At 38.3% G+C, this 20,091-nt stretch overlaps 5 protein-coding genes across 7 annotated transcripts; 4 read left to right on the top strand and 1 right to left on the bottom strand.

Moving 5' to 3' along the window:
* Positions 1-2,350: 2,350 nt before the first annotated feature.
* LOC108837114 (uncharacterized) lies at positions 2,351-4,343 on the top strand. Its single transcript, XM_056995150.1, has 3 exons — positions 2,351-3,633; positions 3,779-3,833; positions 4,097-4,343. Exon 1 carries the CDS (start codon positions 2,551-2,553, stop codon positions 3,577-3,579), a length of 1,029 nt encoding a protein of 342 aa, XP_056851130.1. The 5' UTR covers positions 2,351-2,550; the 3' UTR covers positions 3,580-3,633; positions 3,779-3,833; positions 4,097-4,343.
* Positions 4,344-5,946: 1,603 nt separating this feature from the next.
* On the top strand, positions 5,947-9,743 carry LOC108833262 (phosphate transporter PHO1 homolog 10). Of its 3 annotated transcripts, XM_018606689.2 has the most exons (13): positions 5,981-6,176; positions 6,279-7,216; positions 7,297-7,345; positions 7,443-7,514; positions 7,601-7,730; positions 7,809-7,929; positions 8,013-8,271; positions 8,366-8,470; positions 8,566-8,610; positions 8,705-8,854; positions 8,928-9,206; positions 9,283-9,419; positions 9,502-9,743. In XM_018606689.2, the coding sequence occupies exons 2-13, from the start codon at positions 6,333-6,335 to the stop codon at positions 9,608-9,610; spliced, it is 2,340 nt and encodes a 779-aa protein (XP_018462191.2). In that variant the 5' UTR covers positions 5,981-6,176; positions 6,279-6,332; the 3' UTR covers positions 9,611-9,743. The 3 variants fall into 3 exon arrangements, with proteins under 3 accessions (XP_018462192.2, XP_018462191.2, XP_056851326.1); XM_056995346.1 differs by lacking the exon at positions 5,981-6,176 and having other exon boundaries at positions 6,242-7,216; XM_018606690.2 differs by lacking the exons at positions 9,283-9,419; positions 9,502-9,743 and having other exon boundaries at positions 5,947-6,176; positions 8,939-9,173.
* A 289-nt stretch (positions 9,744-10,032) lies between these two features.
* On the top strand, positions 10,033-11,184 carry LOC108833261 (transmembrane emp24 domain-containing protein p24delta10). Its single transcript, XM_018606688.2, has 4 exons — positions 10,033-10,309; positions 10,393-10,602; positions 10,736-10,812; positions 10,884-11,184. Exons 1-4 carry the CDS (start codon positions 10,097-10,099, stop codon positions 11,026-11,028), a joined length of 645 nt encoding a protein of 214 aa, XP_018462190.2. The 5' UTR covers positions 10,033-10,096; the 3' UTR covers positions 11,029-11,184.
* Positions 11,185-12,604: 1,420 nt separating this feature from the next.
* Positions 12,605-16,327, top strand: LOC108833263 (CSC1-like protein At1g69450). The gene is made up of 10 exons (XM_018606692.2): positions 12,605-12,847; positions 13,143-13,502; positions 13,614-13,769; positions 13,880-13,943; positions 14,011-14,223; positions 14,300-14,485; positions 14,561-14,859; positions 15,079-15,628; positions 15,699-15,932; positions 16,004-16,327. The coding sequence occupies exons 2-10, from the start codon at positions 13,225-13,227 to the stop codon at positions 16,181-16,183; spliced, it is 2,160 nt and encodes a 719-aa protein (XP_018462194.1). The 5' UTR covers positions 12,605-12,847; positions 13,143-13,224; the 3' UTR covers positions 16,184-16,327.
* A 204-nt stretch (positions 16,328-16,531) lies between these two features.
* Positions 16,532-20,091, bottom strand: LOC108833264 (probable protein S-acyltransferase 22). Its single transcript, XM_056993379.1, has 8 exons — positions 19,695-20,091; positions 19,495-19,608; positions 18,607-18,960; positions 18,459-18,527; positions 18,318-18,389; positions 18,028-18,156; positions 17,669-17,938; positions 16,532-17,582 (listed from the first exon to the last, which is right to left on the bottom strand). The coding sequence occupies exons 1-8, from the start codon at positions 19,734-19,736 to the stop codon at positions 16,839-16,841; spliced, it is 1,794 nt and encodes a 597-aa protein (XP_056849359.1). The 5' UTR covers positions 19,737-20,091; the 3' UTR covers positions 16,532-16,838.

The following is a 20,091-nucleotide window of genomic DNA, read 5'->3' as shown; positions in this document are numbered from 1 at the left end:
ATATATTTCTTTTTTTGATGTAGATTCATTTTTAAATCTAAAACGTAATTGTTTACAAAAATAGTTTTAGAGAGTAAAATGGTTTTCTACAGTCCTTGCCAATCAACTCCATATTCTTTACATGTAGATTATCTCAAACGGGAGCTGAGATCCAAATAATTTTAGTTTCTTGCGAAAAAGTACAAAAATTTGGTAAACATATATAGAATTTCCAGACTATCTAAAACAACTATGTATAAATTTCTAATTTTTTTTAAAAATATGTTTTGAATCCAAAACATTCCAAACATTTATATGGTGGGCTAGTGGTTAAACAAAATATTAATATACATTGGTCTTATGTAGACTCGGTTCATTCTTTATTTCTTTTGATAGACTTTCTGAAAGTTTTAATTTTAGAAATCATTTGAAAAAGCCTTAAATCTATATAAAGTTCTTAACTTCTAACTTTTTTTTGGACCAGTGCAAATGCACTTTATGCATATGCCAAGAGCCATCACCGGTCTAAAGCTAAGGATGAGATTATGATCCGAATCCAAACTCATATCCTTACAAATAATAATGAAGTCGTCACAAACATGGTTTCACTAAATCGGATTATTTTTCAAGCAAATCATGCTCAACAGTAGCGCATGAACAATTGTTTTTTCAAAAGTTTTAAGGAAATATTAATAAGTTGATATTTTAACCGATTAAAAATCTCTACAAACCTTTTTATATTAATACTATTATTTCAAATGTCACATGTAAGTTATTGTTCACCAAGCCAATACGAAGAATGAATTATTATGTCATCAAGCGATTAACTTATTACTATATGGGGCATGGGACAAAAAAAGATAGGATTGAAAAGATAGGATGAGATGACGCACACTAAAGCTCAAATTTAGTATTGTAGCCCATTTAAAAATGAGTGACGATGATTAGTGAGGCCGTCATCATAATCTCTAGCTTCTTCGCCATGCTTTACTAAATCATTTTTCCGTTGGTATGACTAAGAAGATTGAATTAATTTGTTAAAAGGCTCAAAGAAGGAATTCTTTATGTTAGAGTCTGCGTTTGATCTAAGTAGGATAACTTAAATAGTATAGCCCCAGGCATTCAAATAGCGTGTATTATTGACTATCGAATAACTCAATTTGAAATGGAGCCAGAAAATCATTATCTTAAAGGATTGTGTTAAACGTTCAACATCGAAAGTGTGATTACAACATGTATAAGGCGCATGACCTAGTCTATTATTTACCAGTTAGGTTTGTGTTTGGTTTTTGAAATTAAAAATTTGATATATTTAGGCTAAAGGTTAAGAACTAGTATGAGGAGGAAGGATTTGATATATTTATTGAGACATAGAACTATAGAACAAACTTTCTAGGATTCTAGGATCTTCGATCATGATCAACCATTTTATAAACACTGCAAGAATATTGCCTTTTCAATATTCCTTGAAAACTTAATTTGGGTTTCAGACTTTCAGTATATAGATTCCGGTTATCGAGAAAGATCCAGCTTGACCAAGAAGAAGGTAGCGTGATTCCTGCTCAAGATCATTGATTTTATAATATCAGGATTACCTGGTAGGCCTTTAAAATCTATCAGAAAGACCAGTAGTAAAGCGTCTGAACTTTGCTTGTGTCGTGGAGAATGATTAGGTTAACTATAACCTTTTTTTTTAACGTGAATCGTGCAGTTTTCTGAGAACAACAGAGAGGGATAAGAAATGTACCAAAGGCCCTTAAGCTTACTCCTGTGATAATCCGCTGCAGGTATTGAGATCATGTTCTGCTGTCATTCTACGTATTATCAAAGGTGCATTGGCTAGTTTGTATTCATATTCTCTTAAGCAAGGCTTCTAATCTTTAGCATCAAATGCTTCTGAAGAACAGACGTATTATATTCTATTATCACATTCAGTGCTTTATTTTCTTTGTACCATCCTCTGGTGGAAACTGCAAGCAATTTAACTCTCACTGAAAACATGTATAGAATCATAGATTATGATGGGAAAGCTTGTTGTCTTTGTTGCTCTGGAATAGCCTGAGACTGATTCTTGAAGTAATGTGTTATTATACCATTTTCTATATCATTCTTTGGCATAGTATTAGTGGTCTACGGCTAGTACAGAGGTGGAGAATCATAGGCTGTTGTAAGACCTTTGCAATGCTACTGCATCTATGATACTGTTGTGATTTATTACAGTTGGCAATATAACATGGGCCCCACTTAGGAGCTTACAGAGTAACACGTGTCTTGCTTACATGGCAAATAAACTATAGCTTATACACGTGTCATGCTTAGTTGGCCAAAAAAGAATGTTTATGATTTTTTGCTTCCTTCCTTCACGGTTTCGACGGCAACAAAGCATTTTCGAAAAGCTCTTTACGCGTGAATGAATGCACACTCGTAAGAGGAGATTCCAAAAATCCTCTCATCATTCCTTTCGTGACAAACGGTTTTTCATGTAACCCTCAAAAACGCAGCGTTTTCATCCTGAACGTTTATGATTCACCGTAGCTAATCCCCATAATCTTCTGGGTTGTTAAGCTCCCAATGGACACTAATGGATTCTCTCGAACGAATCATCATCACGAACCCAAAGGGATCGAAGAAGATCATCAATTCCACTCGATGAACGCGCTCGAGATTCTGAGAGAAACCGTCAGGATCCTCCGCTACAACCTCGCCGCCTTCACCCTAACCTTACTCCTCCTGATCTGCCCCGTCTCCGCGATCCTCCTCCCCAACCTCCTAGTCGACCAATCCTTCGTCAATTCCCTAACCGTCCGCCTCCTCCTCCTCGCCAAATCCTCCGGCCTCCCCCTCCTCCCCTTCGTCCGCAACTCCTGCCAGAAATTCTCCGAGACCGCCGTCTCCTCCGCCGCCTGCTTCCCCCTCTTCCTCACCCTCTCCCTCCTCTCCCGCGCCGCCGTCGTCTACTCCGTCGACTGCACCTACTCCCGCCGCAAAGTCGCCGTCTCCAAGTTCGTCTTCATCATGCAGAGGCTCTGGAGGCGCCTCGTGGGAACTTACCTCTGCGTCTGCTTCGTCGTCGTCGTCTGTCTAACTTCCTTCTGCGTCTTCCTCGTCGCCGTCTGCAGCTCGCTCCACGTCCTCGGCTTCTCTCCCGATTTCAACGCCTACGGAGCCATCTTCATCGGGCTGGGGTTCTCCGTGGTCTTCGCCAACGTGATCATCATCTGCAACACGACGATCGTGATCTCGATCTTGGAGGACGTCTCAGGCCCCCGGGCGCTTGTGAGAGCGAATGATTTGATCAAGGGGCAGACGCAGGTGGGGCTGTTGATATTTCTCGGGTCCACGATAGGGCTGGCGTTTGTGGAAGGGCTGTTTGAGCATAGGGTGAAGATTTTGAGCTATGGAGATGGGTCTTCGAGGGTTTGGGAAGGGCCGTTGCTTGTGGTGATGTATTCGTTTGTCGTGCTTGTTGATACGATGATGAGTGCTGTTTTTTATTTTAGTTGCCGGTCTTTTAGTATGGAGGCTGTGGAAGCGCTTGAAGCTTCTGGTGATGGTGTAGGAACTCAGCCCATTATGGAGATGGTGTCTCAAGATTTTTGAGAGTGTCTTTCAGATTCTTTTTTACACACATTTAAGTTTCGTTCTGTTTTTCTGGTAATTATTCTATCTCCTTGGCTGTATCTTGATTTAGTAAGCCATTGAATATTAGAAATGGGTTGGTGCTAAGCTATGCTTGTCCTTCTAGAGAGTGATAAGGTTAAACCATAACTTTGCTTTCTTTGTTTCCCCAATCATGCAGGTTTCTATACACAAGAGAGGGAGCAAAGCATACTCCAATCATCATTGGTTTTCAGGTGATGACTGTGTTGATTGTTTTGAATCTATCCATTGGTAAATTTTTGTATGAGATATGACTTCTTTTTTTTTTTTGAATATGAGATATGAGATATGACTTCAAAGAAGCTTTTCTTCTGTCTTTGATGCTTTGGAATAACCTGAGACTGCTTCTTGGAAAAGCTTGTTACCGTCCCATTATAGCATTATTCTCTATTAACGTTTTTAGCAGAATGTTAATGGTATCACCAGCTTATGTGGAATAAAAATGTTGTGTCTCCAGGAGTTGTGGGCGAGTTAAGCTGCACTCATTTCTACAGTTGCAGGGGTGATCAGCAAACAGTTCTCACATTTGGGTAGGACTTACGATGTGAATAAGTTTTGTTGGATTTGGATCTAAAGAGGGTGGAAATATCAGACATTGTTCTTAGTGAGGATGATTCGAAAGGATATTTTTTTGTAGACTTAGTTAACTCTGTTTTTGGCATAAATCATTTGTTTAATTTGATATATTTTTATTTGTTTGAACATGCATTGGAGGTCATATAATAATAACTAGATCTTGACCCGTGCGACTGCACGGGTATTAATTTTCAGTTTTAGTTTTTATTTATTTATACTAAATAGTATATTTATAATATTTGATCGTTTTTTAGTGACTAAGTTAGAGATAGGTATTTGGATATCCATTCGAATTTGGTTAAAATTTATTCGAGTTTGAGATTTTTTAGTTTAAAGATTCTAGCTTTATTCGAGTATTTATAAACTTTGGTTCCGGTTTGATTTAGATCTTTGCGGGTTTGATAACCCGTTTAAATTATTTTTAACTTTTCAAAATTTATATATCTTTAAGTATCCTTAAATCTAAAAAATATAACATGTAAATTTGAGTAATGTAAGCTAAAGTACTTAAATTAAAAATTAAAATAAATTTAACTTGAATATTTGGATGAAAAATAAGAAAAAAAAATATATATATATATATATATATAAAGTATTTTTGTAATTTTAATTTTAGAGAATTGGAGAAGTTAATGAAGAATATATATATATATATTAATTGGAGAATTTAATGAAGTGTATTTAATTCAAATTTAATTTTAGAAAATACATTAATGTAAGTGGAAAAAATAAAACATTAAAATAGGAAGTATTATTTAATTGTGTATTTAATTCAAATTTAATTTTGGAAAACACATTAATCAAAGTGAAAAAAAAACAGCATTAAAATAGGAAGCACTATTTAATGTCAGTGGCATTGAAGTGTAAATAACACTGAAAACTAAGGGGCATTTTATATGTGTACTTCTCTTTTAATAATATAGATAACCTAGTGCTAGGCATTTGTAACTCAACCCAGGTTGAGATCAAAACCAAAAAATTTGAATCTGAACCATATCCGATCCGGAATGTAAAACATAGAATAGATTCTACAAAAGGGTATTTCAGGTTAAGGGCATTATTGAATTCCACTCGAATCCGAACAAGTATCAGAAAAAAACTCTGAAAATATCTAAAACCTTAGTAGAATATCAAAATAGTTCCCAAAATTATTATTTGAAATGTAATAAACAATTCAATCCAGTTATTTAATTTAATTTTGTTTTGATAATATTTAAACCAAATTGTTATTAACTGAATCTGAAACGAGCTCGAATTCAAAATGGATTTTAAACAAGGTTACAACATCTACATGAATCAAAATTACTAAACCAAACATGAGTAAAACATATAATAAAACTTGAATAGTGTCTAGAGCCTGTACCCGAAAAAAACTATTTTGGATTCAACTAAATCTTGGACATGTAATTAAAGTCTGAACTGTATCTGATCCGAATTCAAATTCATAAACTCAAAAATCCGAAATCTGAAACCAATCAAGATACCGCCTTTAACAATGAGAAGACCGGTTTTAGTTGGTTAAAGACCCATACTACTGCCAAATGATGCGGTTTTACTGCCACACTGAAGCATACGTAGCAACACGTGTCACTCTGTGGTGGGCTGGTCAAAGCCCGTATCTATTGATTTGCTTCCTTCCATCCCTTTCGGCCGCAACAAGATCAATCAATCAACAACAAAAACGCTATCCATTCAACGGACGCCACGTTGCACCCACTGGCACTCACTCAGAAGAATCCAACGGCTGTAAAAGATAGATAACCTCTTCAAAGCATGGTCTCAGCCGCAGGCGATCGGTTGCCGTAATCAACACACCTCCACACTAGTATCTAGTCGGCGATTAGTATATATAGAGAGCCGAGGCGTTTCAAGTTCCGACGTCTCACCCCTTCGTCAATGTCGTAACTCACAAACTTGCAGAGCAGCTTCTAATCAATTCCCGCGGTTACTTCCTTATCAAGGTATCCTTCTCTCTCTCACTCATGGAGTTTCGTGCTCACACTGTATGACCTAGTTTTCTGGCTGCATGTGTGATTTTGATTAGATGTCATCTTGTTGTGAAGTTTGTAGATAAGATTCGTTTTGGTTGGATCGAGTTGATTGATCAAAGGTAAAAGATGAAGTTCGGGAAGATATTCAAGAAGCAAATGGTGCCAGAGTGGGTAGAAGCTTACGTGGACTACAACGGCTTGAAGAGGATTCTAAAACAGATACGCAGCCACACGCAGCACAGCAAGCTGTTGACCAGAGTAGCCTCCACAGCGTCACATCAAGCAGAAGCGTTGCACCGTTCCTTTAGTGGCCTTTCCTTCCACCACAGGAACAGTGGAGGAGGAGGTGACATTGAGGACCAAGTCATTAAAGTTGATCAGCAAGATGATTCTGATTCTCGTCGTAATAAGCTTTACAAGACTAAGTTTCTAAAAAAGTCTGATGAGTTCGAGGAGTGTTTCTTCAAGAAGCTCGACGAGAATCTGAACAAAGTCAACAGGTTTTACCGGGAGAAAGTGGAGGAAGTGCTTGAGGAAGCTGGTTTGCTTGATAAACAGATGGACGCGCTTATTGCGTTGCGTGTCAAGGTGAAGAAGCCTGATGATGCAAGTCACTTGAATCTGGAGAAGCATCCTTCTGATAAGGTTGTGGTTGATGATGATACATCATCAATGCGAACACCAGGCAGTGTGAACAGAGATATGGTGCATGGTATTGACAGAACTAGCATTCCAGAAGAAGAGGCCTCTCATATTGTGACTGACATTGTCCCGGTTTCTCATACCGATGGGGAAGATGGTAGTGGTGATAAGCAGGATCTCCATGAAATACTGGAGCGTGTGAAGATGAATGATGCGCTTGAGTCTCCCATGTCTACATTGAAAGGGTTCTTCGGAGATTCTAGAAATGATGAACCAATCTCCAAGAAAGGGTTGAAAAAAGCAGAGGAACAGCTGAGGCTTGTGTTTAGTGAGTTCTATCAGAAACTTCGCCGTCTCAAGGAGTACAGGTTAGTGAGATGCATATTTTGTTTCTTTTTATGTGTCAGTTCTACTGATTTGTATGTGTTTTGGTGTAAATTTCAATCAGTTTCATGAATCTTCTGGCGTTTTCAAAGATTATGAAGAAGTACGAGAAGGTAATATATATATATATATATATATATATATATATATAAGAGGGTCTTCTATATGTTATATGAGAAATGTATTCATATTCATGGTTTAAATGTGTAGATTGCTTCAAGGAATGCGTCCAGGAACTACATGAAAACTGTGGATAACTCATTGATTGGGAGTTCTGATGAGGTTTGTGGAAGTGTTAGAGACTTTAAGGCAGTTTTATTTTTATGTTTTTACAATCAGTTTCTTTGGTTCACTGTTTCCTGGTTTAGGTTAATAGACTCCTGGAAAGAGTAGAGGTCACTTTCGTTAAGCACTTTTCAAGTGGAAACCGAAGAGAAGGCATGAAGTGTCTAAGGCCCAAAGTTAAAAGAGAAAGGCACAGAGTTACATTCTTCTCTGGTAAAGAGAAAAAGATAGTCAGATTTCAATGGTTGTTACGTTCCTTCACTGATAGATTCTTCTTCAACTTCTCACCAGGTTTCTTTTCCGGTTGCTCAATTGCACTCATAGTTGCTGTTGTTTTCAAGATAGAAAGTAGAAAGCTCATGGAGAAGGACTACGGTACTGCATACATGGCGAACATTATCCCTCTTTACAGGTTACTACTAATTCAATGACTCAGAAAATCAGAAAACAGAACTCTCTTGTCTTTAACACTCACAAACATTTCATGTCCTGCAGCTTGTTTGGATACATCATTCTTCACATGCTCATGTACTCTGCCAATATATACTTCTGGAGGCTCTATAGAGTCAACTACACCTTCATCTTTGGTTTCAAGCAGGGAACGGAGTTAGGTTACAGAGAAGTATTCCTAGTAAGCACCGGTCTCTCGGTGCTTGCCTTCATCTGCTTCCTGCTAAATCTGCAGTTTGATATGGACTGGAAGATGAAAGTTCACAACACACTCCCTGAGGTTATTCCTTTGGGTTTAGTCACTGTAAGATATGTTTTCTAGCTTTTTACATTTTGTGCAGTATCTTTTAATCAGATGGAAGAAGTTAAACCAATTTTTTTTTTAATGTTTCTTGCAGATTGTTCTTTTCATACTCCTTTGTCCGTTCAACATCATATACCGCTCAAGTCGTGTGTTCTTCCTTCGATCACTGCTTCACTGCATTTGTGCTCCTCTCTACGAGGTGATTGTATTCAATTCTCATATACCAGTCCCTAAAAACCCAAGAACAACAAAGATCTTATCTTATTAATGTTTTTGTTTTAATCATCATCATAGGTTACACTTCCAGATTTTTTCTTGGCCGACCATCTAACTAGTCAGGTTTTGTTTTTTATACTATTTTGTAGTTTGTATTACTTTTGTTTTGACTATAAATGAGAAAAAATTGAGTAATTATTTGTTTTGGTAAGTTCAGGTACAAGCCATAAGGAGTTTGGAGCTATTCATTTGCTACTATGGTTTAGGAGAATATATGCAGAGGCAAGAAAAGTGTCATAGTCATGGTGTTTACAATGTCTTCTACTTTGTCGTTGGGGTTATACCTTACTGGCTCCGCTTCCTCCAAGTAATCAATCACACACACACAACTCATTTCTCTTGCCTGCACTCACCAATTATTTGACTAAGTTTTTATGCAGTGCATACGCAGATTATGCGAAGAAAACGAATCAGTACACGGATACAACGCTCTGAAATACATGCTGACGATCATTGCAGTCATCATAAGAACAGCTTTTGAGCTGAGAAAGGGAAGAAACTGGATGATTCTGGCTCTTGTAAGCTCGGGCGTTGCGATATGTATGAACACGTTCTGGGACATTGTTATAGACTGGGGACTCCTCCGTAGGCATTCCAAGAACCCTTACCTGAGAGACAAACTACTTGTCCCTCACAAAAGCGTCTATTTCGCAGCCATGGTAAGTAACTATAGCTTTTATACACATATAGGATAAAGAATCTTTTCGTTGAATATGATTTGAAAATTTGTGGCAGGTAGTGGATGTGATTCTAAGAGTGGCATGGATGCAGCTGGTTCTGGAGTTCAACTTGAAGTCCCTTCACAAAGTAGCTGTATCGACCATTATCTCATGTTTAGAGATTGTTCGTCGTGGAATGTGGAGCTTCTTCAGGTTACATTATTACATGTTATGTTTCAAATTTAAATATGAATATAATGATTAGTAGTAATGTGGTTACGTTAATTTGTTTCAGGCTGGAGAATGAGCACTTGAACAATGTGGGCAAATACAGAGCATTCAAGTCTGTTCCACATCCTTTCCATTACTACGACAATGATGAAACTGATGACAAAGACGACTGATCAGTATAAATACTATCTGATTCACACCGCCATTAATAGGAAAAGTTTGTATTTTTTCCAATGAGCCAATTCAATGTGTAAAGACCGTATGTTTATACATGAATCCAATGGAAAAATAAGTAAGACATCGAAATCATATACTATATATTATACAATATAACATGGACGAAAATTAAACTTTGACCTAATAGAACAAGACGTGTTACTCAATCCACAACTGTGAGACAGAGACGAAAGGAAATTTTACCCTTGCAGAGAGAGGAAATTTGGGACCACAGTATGGTATAGCAAACCGAGTCTGCTGAGAAAACCCTAATAATTTTGGACCGGTTTATACAAACTTTATTTTAATACAAACTTATGTGTCCTAACCAATGAGATACATACACGTGTAATCGTAACTGTGTTCGTCTCCAATAATAATAACAAAGACCGACGGGCGACGACGAAGGAGAAGGAAAGAGATTCTGATTTATCTTTCTAAAAATGTTTCTCCGGTCGCAGAAGCTATGGACGGTGGTTCTGATTCTAGTGATTTCGTCGCGTGTAGCACACTCGCTGCACTTCGATCTGCACTCGGGTCGGACAAAGTGTATCGCGGAAGACATCAAGAGCAATTCGATGACTGTCGGAAAGTACAGCGTCGATAACCCTCACGAAGGCCACGATTTGCCTCAATCTCACAAGATCTCCGTCAAGGTAAATCCGATCCGTCTGAATTTTTGAGAAACTTTAATTTTCTTGGATTTTGAGATCTGAAGATACGTTTCTGACCTAAAAAGGTGACGTCAAGCAACGGGAACGCATACCATCACGCGGATCAAGTGGCGACTGGGCAGTTCGCGTTCTCGGCAGTGGAAGCAGGGGACTACATGGCGTGTTTCTCCGCCGTTGATCATAAGCCTGAGGTGACTCTTAGCATTGATTTTGAGTGGAGGACCGGTGTTCAATCCAAGAGCTGGGCTACTGTTGCCAAGAAGAGCCAAGTCGAAGTAAGCTCTCAATTTTTTTTTCAAATTAAAAGTTTTGAGTCTTGTAATAATTGTTTCGAGCTGGAGAGACTTTGTGGATGTGATTGTGTTTATAGGCATGTTTTGATGTTCTTACACATTTGTGTGGTGGCAGACCATGGAGTTTGATGTGAAGAGCCTTCTTGATACTGTCAACTCGATTCATGAAGAGATGTTTTATCTTAGAGAAAGGTAAAAGACTTGTAGTGCTATTTGACTATATGGTATCAGGATGTAACTTTGATTTGGTGGTTCTCCTTCAGGGAAGAGCAAATGCAAGATCTGAACAGGTCAACAAACACGAAAATGGCATGGTTGAGTTTACTGTCTTTGTTCGTCTGCATAGGAGTGGCAGCAATGCAGTATGTACACTTGAAGACTTTTTTCGAGAAGAAGAAAGTCATCTAAGGTTTATTATAGGCAGTCAAGTCAGTCAGTCAGTCACACGCTCTCAATCTACTCTTCTTTCTTTGGATGTTGTATATTAGTTCAATGCCTCTGCTGCAAGCATGTTTCTCTTGAGACTTGGGACTTTTTTAATTTATGTGGCAGTATTCGTTGGTCCTTGATGGTTGGATGATTTGATGGTTTAAATTAAAGAAAGTGTGCATTCTCAGTTTCAGACAACAAAGAGGACATGTACACTTTTCTGATACAAAGGGAATTGATTATCAAAAATCATAATACATAAATGGCTGAGTAAATTAGTGGGGTAAGTTTGTATGACGCTCGTACCATTCAAACACCTCGCTCATCTTCCTCTTCTTCAAACTATTCCTGGATTCAGACTCTCAGAGCTGATTTGATCCCAGAGATAAAAAAGTGATCTCTTTCTTCTTCTCAAGCTTAGGCCGCTCGCTAGCAGGGGACTCAAAAACGCAGCGTTTCGTTCTTCCGTTCTGTTTTTTATACGTTAAAAAGAATATTTTTTTAGAATATACGAACATGTCCAATGCCGAATTATTGTTTACTGTTCTATCTCTATTATTAAAAGAGAAGTACACTTAGGAAATGCCCCTGAATTTTCAATGTTAATTACACTTTCATGCCACTGAACCTATTAATTAACATTCCTAAAAAAAATCTTGCATTTTCAGATTATTAAATGCATATTTTTTCACTCTGATTTTTCCTTAAAAATCGGAAACAACATATTCACAGAAAAGGAAGTTATTTATTTTATTTTTAATGACTTAATCAATGATAGAGATAAATCACCTATACTAATAGATGATTATTATTTTTTTTTCTTTATATTTCTTTTTCTTTAGCCAAAATAAATTCAATATCTAAACAGAATATATTTTAATATGTTTACATTTTTTCCATATTTAAGTAATAAATAAATTGTTGTTTTAAAATGTTATATTAACAATAATGTAATACATATAATTTACAAATACATATATATATATATATTATCAGTAGTACAAAGAAAAAATTTAGTGAAAACAAATATTTATACGGCCACGGGTCAAATTATAGAAATAAACAACAACAGCGTATAAAATTATATTTTATTCATTTATATTTTTCTAAAGAATGTTAAGATTTTGAAATTGGAAAAAATTATGACCAATCTCTATATTATTTTAATTAGAAAATTTAAAATTTATATCAAAATATTTTGTTAAACATTTAATCTTAATTTTTATTATAATTATAAAATTAATTTTCAATCTAAATTTATGTCTAAATATTACAAATATATCATTTAATATAAATAAACTAAAAACATAAAAATATACCCGCCCAGTCAAGGTCTAGTACGATTTTATAATAGCGATTGCTTCATCGACAGGTGTTGCTAAACGTTGACTCTACATAGGCATTTGCAAAAGTACCCTTTAGGAGTCGTACAAGCATAGAAGATCATCTCGAGGGCATTTCGGGTCATTTATCAATAAACAAAATGGGAAGCGAGGGAAGGTCCAAATCTGAAGGAATGGGTGTCGATAACATTTTTATAAACGCGTGGTAATCGTGTTCTTGACCGTCCATTTCATGTCATTCATTAAACTAATTAATCTCTTCTGCTCCCTCTGCTTTCGTATTACATATTGTCGTCAATACTAACAATTTGTGAAAATTTTCAATTTCTCTGGATTCCTGCTGGTGTTTTGCTTCCCCCATCACACTGACCTTTGAAGTTTTCAAACGCGTCTCTGGAATTTCGATTTTCGCGGTCGCCTCAGACAGCAACCTTAGGTTTTATCCTCCCCTTCTCGTAAGTTGAATCACTGATAATCTGAATCAGATTGTGATCGCTTCTTTTAGTGCTTTTGATTTTGCGTATAGAATATGGGCTTTGTATTTGAATCGGAGCTTGTGTAGTCTTTACCTTCTTGTGTGTGTGTGTTCTGTTTCGTTGGATTATTTGATCAAAGATCCAACGGTTTGTCAATGACGAGTTTAAAACTTGTGAACTAACTAGCTAGAGCTAGTTAGTATTGGATCTTAAAGGTTATATATATATATAGGAATGTGAACTATAAATTCTAATAGTTTTTATTATTGTGCAGTTTCTCCAAGCCAGAATTTAATTTCACAGCAGCTCTTCTGAGTTATTGAAACCGTCCCCCTCACAAAAAAAAAAAAAAGAAGATGCTGGTGTCTGCACTGCTAATGTCGGTTGGGATAAACTCCTGCCTCTGTGTATTGCTATTCATACTCTACTCTATCCTGAGGAAGCAGCCACACAACTACGAAGTTTTCCTTCCCCGCCGGCTCGTGGCGGGAACCTCTAAAAGAAGACGCAACAAAGTCGCTAGGTACATCCCTTCTGTTCGCTGGATCTGGAAATCTTGGCGTCCGTCTGAAGAGCAACTCATGGAGTCATCTGGCCTTGACGGCGTTGTGTTCATGAGAATGATCACTTTCAGGTAACCAACCAGAGTGTCCGGTGGCCGAAACCAACCGACTAATTCTGTTATTTATATAATAAATGCAAAATGGTAATGAATGATTATTTTATCTCTCTGGTTGTTGTGCAGTTTGAAAGTGTTCTTGTTTGCTGGGATCATTGGGGTTTTTGTTATCTTGCCTGTCAACGTCTTTGGAGATCAACTTACACAGATTAACTATGCTGACTGGTCTGCCAATTCCTTGGATATCTTTTCTGTTGTTAATCTCAATACACGCTCCCCATGGTAATAAACCTCAAAAACTCTTTTTAGTATTATTATTATACGTATCTTGATTAATGCAGCTGAGGTTTCAAACTCATGCAATAGTGCTCTTTTTGTTTGGTTTCTTGCAGGCTATGGGTTCACTTTGGAGCTATATATCTTGTCACTGCTTTTGTCTGCTGTCTTCTTTACTTGGTAAGGGAGATTAAGCCATTCTAATCAATACCAATGCTCTCTTACTGATTACTCTTCCTTTTGACAGGAATTTAGATATATTGGCATGAAGAGGATTGAGTATTTTCATTCATCCAAACCTCAGCCACAACAGTTCACCATCTTGGTTCGTAATATACCTTCTTCTGATGGAAGAACAACTGTGAGCGACGCTGTTGATAGTTTCTTCAGAGAAAATCATCCCTCTACCTACCTCTCTCATGTGGTTATCCATCGAACAAGTAAGCTTCGAAGCGTCGTTGTAAGTCCTCAAAACAAACACAGTATATATCTCCTTGCTACCAGTGTTCTGTGTTACAACCTTATGCTTCTTGCAGGATAATGCCAAGAAGTTATATAAAAAAGTTCATCATAAGAAGTCAGAAGATCCCCAGCGGGTTAAAAAGACGCCAATGAGATTCTTCAGTCGCAAGGACACTCCCGAGGGTCACTACGAGAAAGTGTTGCAAGAACTAGAACACAACATACGTTTAGGCCAAGCTGAAGTTTCATCACCTGGAAAAGTATAGTTTCCTTTGGATTTGCAATTATTGCTTTTGATTATTTTTTACATAAATTCCTCTTATGGTGGTGTGTAGGAAGTTCGAGCTGCTTTTGTATCATTCAAGTCTCGTTACGGTGCTGCAATGGCACTCCACATGCCTCAATCAGTCAACCCTACTCACTGGCTCACAGAACCAGCACCAGAGCCTCACGATGTCCACTGGCCTTTCTTCTCTGCGTCATTTATGCAGAAATGGCTCTCTAAGATCGTCATTGCCTTCGCCTGTCTCATCCTTACCACCTTGTTTCTTGTTCCGGTCGTGCTTGTCCAAGGTCTCACCAACCTCTCTGCACTCGAATACTTCTTCCCCTTCCTCACTTTGATTCTATCAATGTACGTTTAAGTCTTTTCCTTTTCCTTTCTCATTTACATTTAAAAAAAATGGTAAACTATTCCCCGGAGAGAGAATGTAAAAGTCCCGGTTGCCACAAGTGCGGATTCGAACTCAGGTCCTTTGAGAATCCACAGAACGCTTTGACCACCCGACCACAGACACTTGGTTCTCATTTACATTTAAAATTACTTTTATGCTCACAATGCTAAACGTTCCAGGAAAATTGTGAGTCAAATCATAACCGGCTACCTTCCGAGTCTTATACTTCAGACATCTCTCAAAATAGTACCACCAATCATGGAGTTCCTCTCTTCTTTCCAAGGCCACATCTGCCACAGCGACATACAAAAAAGCGCTTGCAACAAAGTGATCTGGTTCACCATATGGAACGTCTTCTTCGCGACCGTTTTCTCCGGCTCGGCCTTCTACAAGCTCTCCGTGATCCTCGATCCGAAGGAGATTCTTTTCAAGCTGGCCGTCGCTGTTCCGGCTCAGGCATCTTTTTTCATCGCCTACGTGGTGACTACTGGATGGACGGATACTCTCACCGAACTCTTCCGTGTGGTTCCTTTCATGGTCAGCTACGTGAAGAGATCGCTGGAACCGACGGAAGAAGAGTTCGAAGTCCCGCCTATGCGGTACCATAGAGACACCCCGAGAGTTCTCTTCTTTGGACTTCTTGGGATTACGTACTTCTTCTTGGCTCCGTTGATTCTCCCTTTCATCTTCTTATACTTTGTCCTTGCTTACATCATCTACCGTAACCAGGTTTACATGACTACTAGATTCGTCCTTACTACTATAACTTAAGCACTTACATTTTGTTTGGGGGATGCAGTTCATAAACGTGTACGAACCAAAGTACGAAACGGGAGGGATGTTTTGGCCAATGATACACTATACGATGATATTCTCTCTTGTACTCATGCACGGTATCGCGATCGGTCTATTTGCACTCAAGAAGATGGAACTAGCTACCTACTTGCTCGTTCCTCTTCCGGTTTTCACTCTTCTCTTCAACGAGTTCTGTCGTAAACGCTTCATGCCTATATTCACCGCCTATCCCGCCGAGGTATTAAAATCGAAAAAATATCCTTTGTGGGAATATTACAGAAACGTAATAACGCTCTTGTGGCTCTTTAGGTGTTGACAAAGAGGGATAGGGAAGATCAAAACGATCAGAGAATGGGTGAGTTTTATCATAACTTGGTCAGTGCGTACCAAGATCCTGCTCTGCGCCCGCTTCGATTCTCAGGAAGCAGCAGAAACGATAGCCTCACTAGTCCTCTTCTCTCTTCCACTTCCACTTCGAGTGAAGTTTGATTTCTCTTCTGTTCTATATAGCTTTTGCCTTTGTACACACTTGTGAATATATGCTTCATTTATATATCTAGTGACTGATTTGTAAATCTTTCTCATGAGATTTCCTAGTTTATATTATAATAAACGGATTGTTTATTATAATGATTTTGTTTGCGAGTTGTCACACAATATGAAAAGGGGAAAGACAATCTAAAAATATAATTATTTTCTTCAGACAAGTAAGATAACTAGTACCAAATTGCATCTCTCTCTGTAAGGTGTAATCTCGATCGTGAATTGTTTGTAGTCACTTTCTTACAGAAAACACAAGGAGGAGGTTAGCAGGAATTTGAGATAACAACATATGAATTGTGCAACTTGACATTCTTTTCATGAAAATAAAGAAACAAGATTTTTTCCTTACAAAACAAGAAATGAAACTTCTGGTCAAACCCTAAAAAGATTACGTTCAAACTGTTCTCATTACCTTAAAATAAAAATAAAAAATCTTCAGAATCCACAACTCTTTCTGATACCTTCTCCTAAGAGCTCTTGCCAGACACTGTAAGAGAGCCCCTTTAAACATTTCTCTAAGAATGTTGACTTTTCTTGAATGTGACCACAAGCATATATCAAAGAATGCCACCCTTAAAAAGCTCAAAACTTATTACACTTCTCATCTTGATTTGTGAATGTTTCTAGAAGGAACCTGATCACTGTCTTCTCCACCAGAGGCATCGTAGCCATCACTCGTTGACCTTGACAATGGCATCATATTCATCATCATTGACTGCTGTTGCTGTCCTCTCTGTTGACTCATCAGACCAACAGCTGAAGAAAACCCATTAAGCTGCGCTGAGTCCTCTGCTTCAGAGGAAACTCTAAAAGGCTGAATGTCATGCGAGTCTAAGCTGCTCTCCGGAGAAGACGTCACCATAACACCACCTGATCCCGACATTGCACGGCTCGTCTGAAACGCGCTTCTTGCTTCAAGCTGAAGAGGACCTAGCCCTGAGCTGGTTGATGTCTCCATAACAGCTGCTCTCGTCTGAACATTATTCATTAGCGGTTCTAGAGGCAACTCTGCTGGTAACCTTATGCGCTTAGATTGCCTTCGCTGGTGGTGCTTCCCGTTATTACTAGCTTCGAATTTCGCTGGGAAGTTTCTACGGCCGCTGCTTCCGAAGCTGCTGCTTGCTTCTAAACCGACAAAGGGGTTGTCCCGCCTCGCCACTGGTTTGATTATTTTGGACTTCTTTCTTGCTTCTGCTGCTGCCTTTGAGACTTCTTCTGCGTTGAGACGGGCTAGAGTCCAGGGACTGATCTTCACAGGCTGGTTCTTCTTCTTGATGCGTTCTTCAACCACTGTCTTCTTCCCGTATGAACTTACAGACGCATTCTCTGGAGGAACTACATCAAACTGCACACACATATATACAAACATTAGAGCAAACTATAATACTATACAAGGTACAAAGAAATGTTGGTGAAGAAAAAGCAAGATACCTGATCTTCAAGAAACAAACGAGGTGGGGTGCACCAAGCTCCACGGTGAAACGTATTGAAGGAGCTAGCACTGCTTAGTCCAGTGAAGGAGCTGATCATTGACATTTGAGGGCTTTGCTGACCTCCACCAGCTTCTAGCTCTTGCTCTTGTTCCCTGAGTGCAACAATGTAGTCGTACGTACTGATTCCCTTTTTAATGAGAAGAATGTGGAAGAAGAATAGCTGAGCAAGGGGTAGAGTTGCCAGCATTGCTAACAGAGTGCAAACTGCCTGTTGCAAGAGAAAGGAAACCTTCACATCTTGAATTTATAAGTCAATAAGGGGGAAGATCAATCGTATAAGAAGAGAAGAAGACGTACAACGACTATAATAAATGGAACTAGCGAGAAGCTGCTTCCCAACTTTAAGGCGATCTCTGCACTAAACTGGTTCTTACGGAGTACACATAATACCAGCACATAGATCCCAGTTGACCATTGCATTATGAGCTGCAATATCAAACAGATTTTCTGCCGATTAGTTATACATTTCACTTGGATTCAAACGAATATATAACAACTAAAACTCTTTGTTTCCATCAGCCAAAAGCAGAACACATCACTGGAGAGATTCACAGAAGAGAAACACTTAAAGAACAGCGCAACCTTACCAAGAAAATAGCTGATATCATGAGGCTGAAGAACTTCCGGTAATTCCGCTTGCCAATGCAGTTGTTTAGCCACTACACACACACAAAGCCCATAAGCAAAAGAAGCTAAGAAATGTAAATAAGAAAGAATGAAGACAATACCCTGCAGTGATGATCAAAACGGTCCACACACTTGTCACAAACTCTGCAATGCTTGCTATACTTGAAGACCTGCAATCATTATCAAGAATGATTAGTCCTGAGAAATAACAATACAACAAGATTGCGGTTTCAAATGTTTCTCTCGCACCTCAACTTCACATAGACTGCAGTAAAACATCCCATCCTCACTCATCTGCTGCTCAGAAGATTCATCTCTTTCACCGCAACAACCACAAATCAATGCACAAGGAGAGCAAAGCACACGCAGGAAACAAGATCTTTGTGATGACTCCAGTTTCTTGGTGTTAGTTCCATTTTCTTGCTCCTGTACACATGTGCTATCATGAGACTTAGCACCACCACCTGTCGCTGATCCTCCGCCCTTTGATTGAGGAAACTTCCCGTTTTCAGGAACTTTCAGGTACTTCTTTGACCTGAAAACACCACGGTCTGCAGGATCTGAAGCCGCACACCATATATACAGTCCAACCACACAAGTAATCTGACAAAAAAAATGTCACCGACTTAATAATCCCTCAGCAAAATATCAACACATCAATGTTGATATAATAAGGGTTTAAAAAATAAGATGAATGTAATAATGATACCACATTGTATGCAAAGGATTTAACATTAATGACAGATACAAGCAGGGAGAATCAGTTGCTACAACTGTAGTGTTACTAGTGTATAAGATAATTGATCTAAGTTGAAAGGAGATGTGAAGTTTCAACCATAGACCTAAAATTGGCTCAGAATCAAGAAGTATCTAGGAGCTAGCTTGACAATTTTTCATGAATAAGGTGAGGCTTCTAAGCTCTTAATGGGACCAGACCAGATCAGGATCCAATTTCCCTAATTAGCTATATGAAACAGACTTTAGATTTGTGTAACCAATGGTCTATGAAATTCCCAGAAATAGAAATGCAAGCAGAATAGAGACAAAACATAGAAAGGCTCTAACAAGTAAACACAATTTGATCCAAGCAGATTTGATTTTTTTCAGAAAGGCAAAAGCAAAGATTTTTTAGCTTACAAGAGGAGTGTAAATGCCCATGGCAATGTACTGATGAATCTTGCTCCCAACGAACGGAGCAAAGAAGACGTAGAAAGCAAAACCTAATGCCAAGAACACAGCAACAGCCACCACCTACCCCAGAAAGTGAAATCAAGATAAAGTTTCAAACTTTCACCTCAAATAATCAAAACCCACTAAGGAAAGAGATTTGAAGTTACTTGGAGAGGATGGTAAGGGAGTTGCCATCCATGTTTCCTCATTTTCCTCCTTCTAGAATGCTGCAAAAATCTATTAGATGTAGATCGAAGAAGCTTCAAGTCAAATAAACATAAAAACTTTCCCTTTCTCCACTCATCTCTCTCTCTCTCTCTCTCTCTCTCTCTCTCTGAAGTAACAAGAGACTTCAAACCAAGAAGAAGAGTAGAGAGGAAGACATTTGACCAGTGGGGGAAAAAGTAAAAATATCAAATAGAAACAAAAAGAAATATAAAGTAAAAATCTTTGTTTGTGGTTTCTTTGATTCTCTCTGTGCCTTCTGTGTAAAGCTTTGAGCTTTGGTTCAGAGATCTAAAGAAGAACCCACCACCATGGATGAGAGAGAGAGAGGGAAAAAGA

Source organism: Raphanus sativus, chromosome 9 (genome assembly GCF_000801105.2).
Source record: "Raphanus sativus cultivar WK10039 chromosome 9, ASM80110v3, whole genome shotgun sequence".
Lineage (NCBI taxonomy): Eukaryota > Viridiplantae > Streptophyta > Magnoliopsida > Brassicales > Brassicaceae > Raphanus > Raphanus sativus.
This window is presented reverse-complemented; position numbering and strand designations above follow the sequence as displayed.

Coding starts and splice junctions, on each gene's coding strand:
- LOC108837114 (XM_056995150.1), top strand. CDS start 2,551: ATGGACACTAATGGATTCTCTCGAACGAATCATCATCACGAACCCAAA.
- LOC108833262 (XM_018606689.2), top strand. CDS start 6,333: ATGAAGTTCGGGAAGATATTCAAGAAGCAAATGGTGCCAGAGTGGGTA. Junction 8,471..8,565: donor TTTGTGCTCCTCTCTACGAG/GTGATTGTATTC, acceptor TCATCATCATAG/GTTACACTTCCAGATTTTTT. Junction 9,420..9,501: donor GGAATGTGGAGCTTCTTCAG/GTTACATTATTA, acceptor AATTTGTTTCAG/GCTGGAGAATGAGCACTTGA.
- LOC108833261 (XM_018606688.2), top strand. CDS start 10,097: ATGTTTCTCCGGTCGCAGAAGCTATGGACGGTGGTTCTGATTCTAGTG. Junction 10,603..10,735: donor CCAAGAAGAGCCAAGTCGAA/GTAAGCTCTCAA, acceptor GTGTGGTGGCAG/ACCATGGAGTTTGATGTGAA. Junction 10,813..10,883: donor ATGTTTTATCTTAGAGAAAG/GTAAAAGACTTG, acceptor GTTCTCCTTCAG/GGAAGAGCAAATGCAAGATC.
- LOC108833263 (XM_018606692.2), top strand. CDS start 13,225: ATGCTGGTGTCTGCACTGCTAATGTCGGTTGGGATAAACTCCTGCCTC. Junction 13,503..13,613: donor ATGAGAATGATCACTTTCAG/GTAACCAACCAG, acceptor GTTGTTGTGCAG/TTTGAAAGTGTTCTTGTTTG. Junction 15,629..15,698: donor ACATCATCTACCGTAACCAG/GTTTACATGACT, acceptor TGGGGGATGCAG/TTCATAAACGTGTACGAACC.
- LOC108833264 (XM_056993379.1), bottom strand. CDS start 19,736: ATGAGGAAACATGGATGGCAACTCCCTTACCATCCTCTCCAA. Junction 18,390..18,458: donor GTTTTGATCATCACTGCAGG/GTATTGTCTTCA, acceptor GTGTGTGTGTAG/TGGCTAAACAACTGCATTGG. Junction 17,583..17,668: donor GTTTGTTTCTTGAAGATCAG/GTATCTTGCTTT, acceptor ATGTGTGTGCAG/TTTGATGTAGTTCCTCCAGA.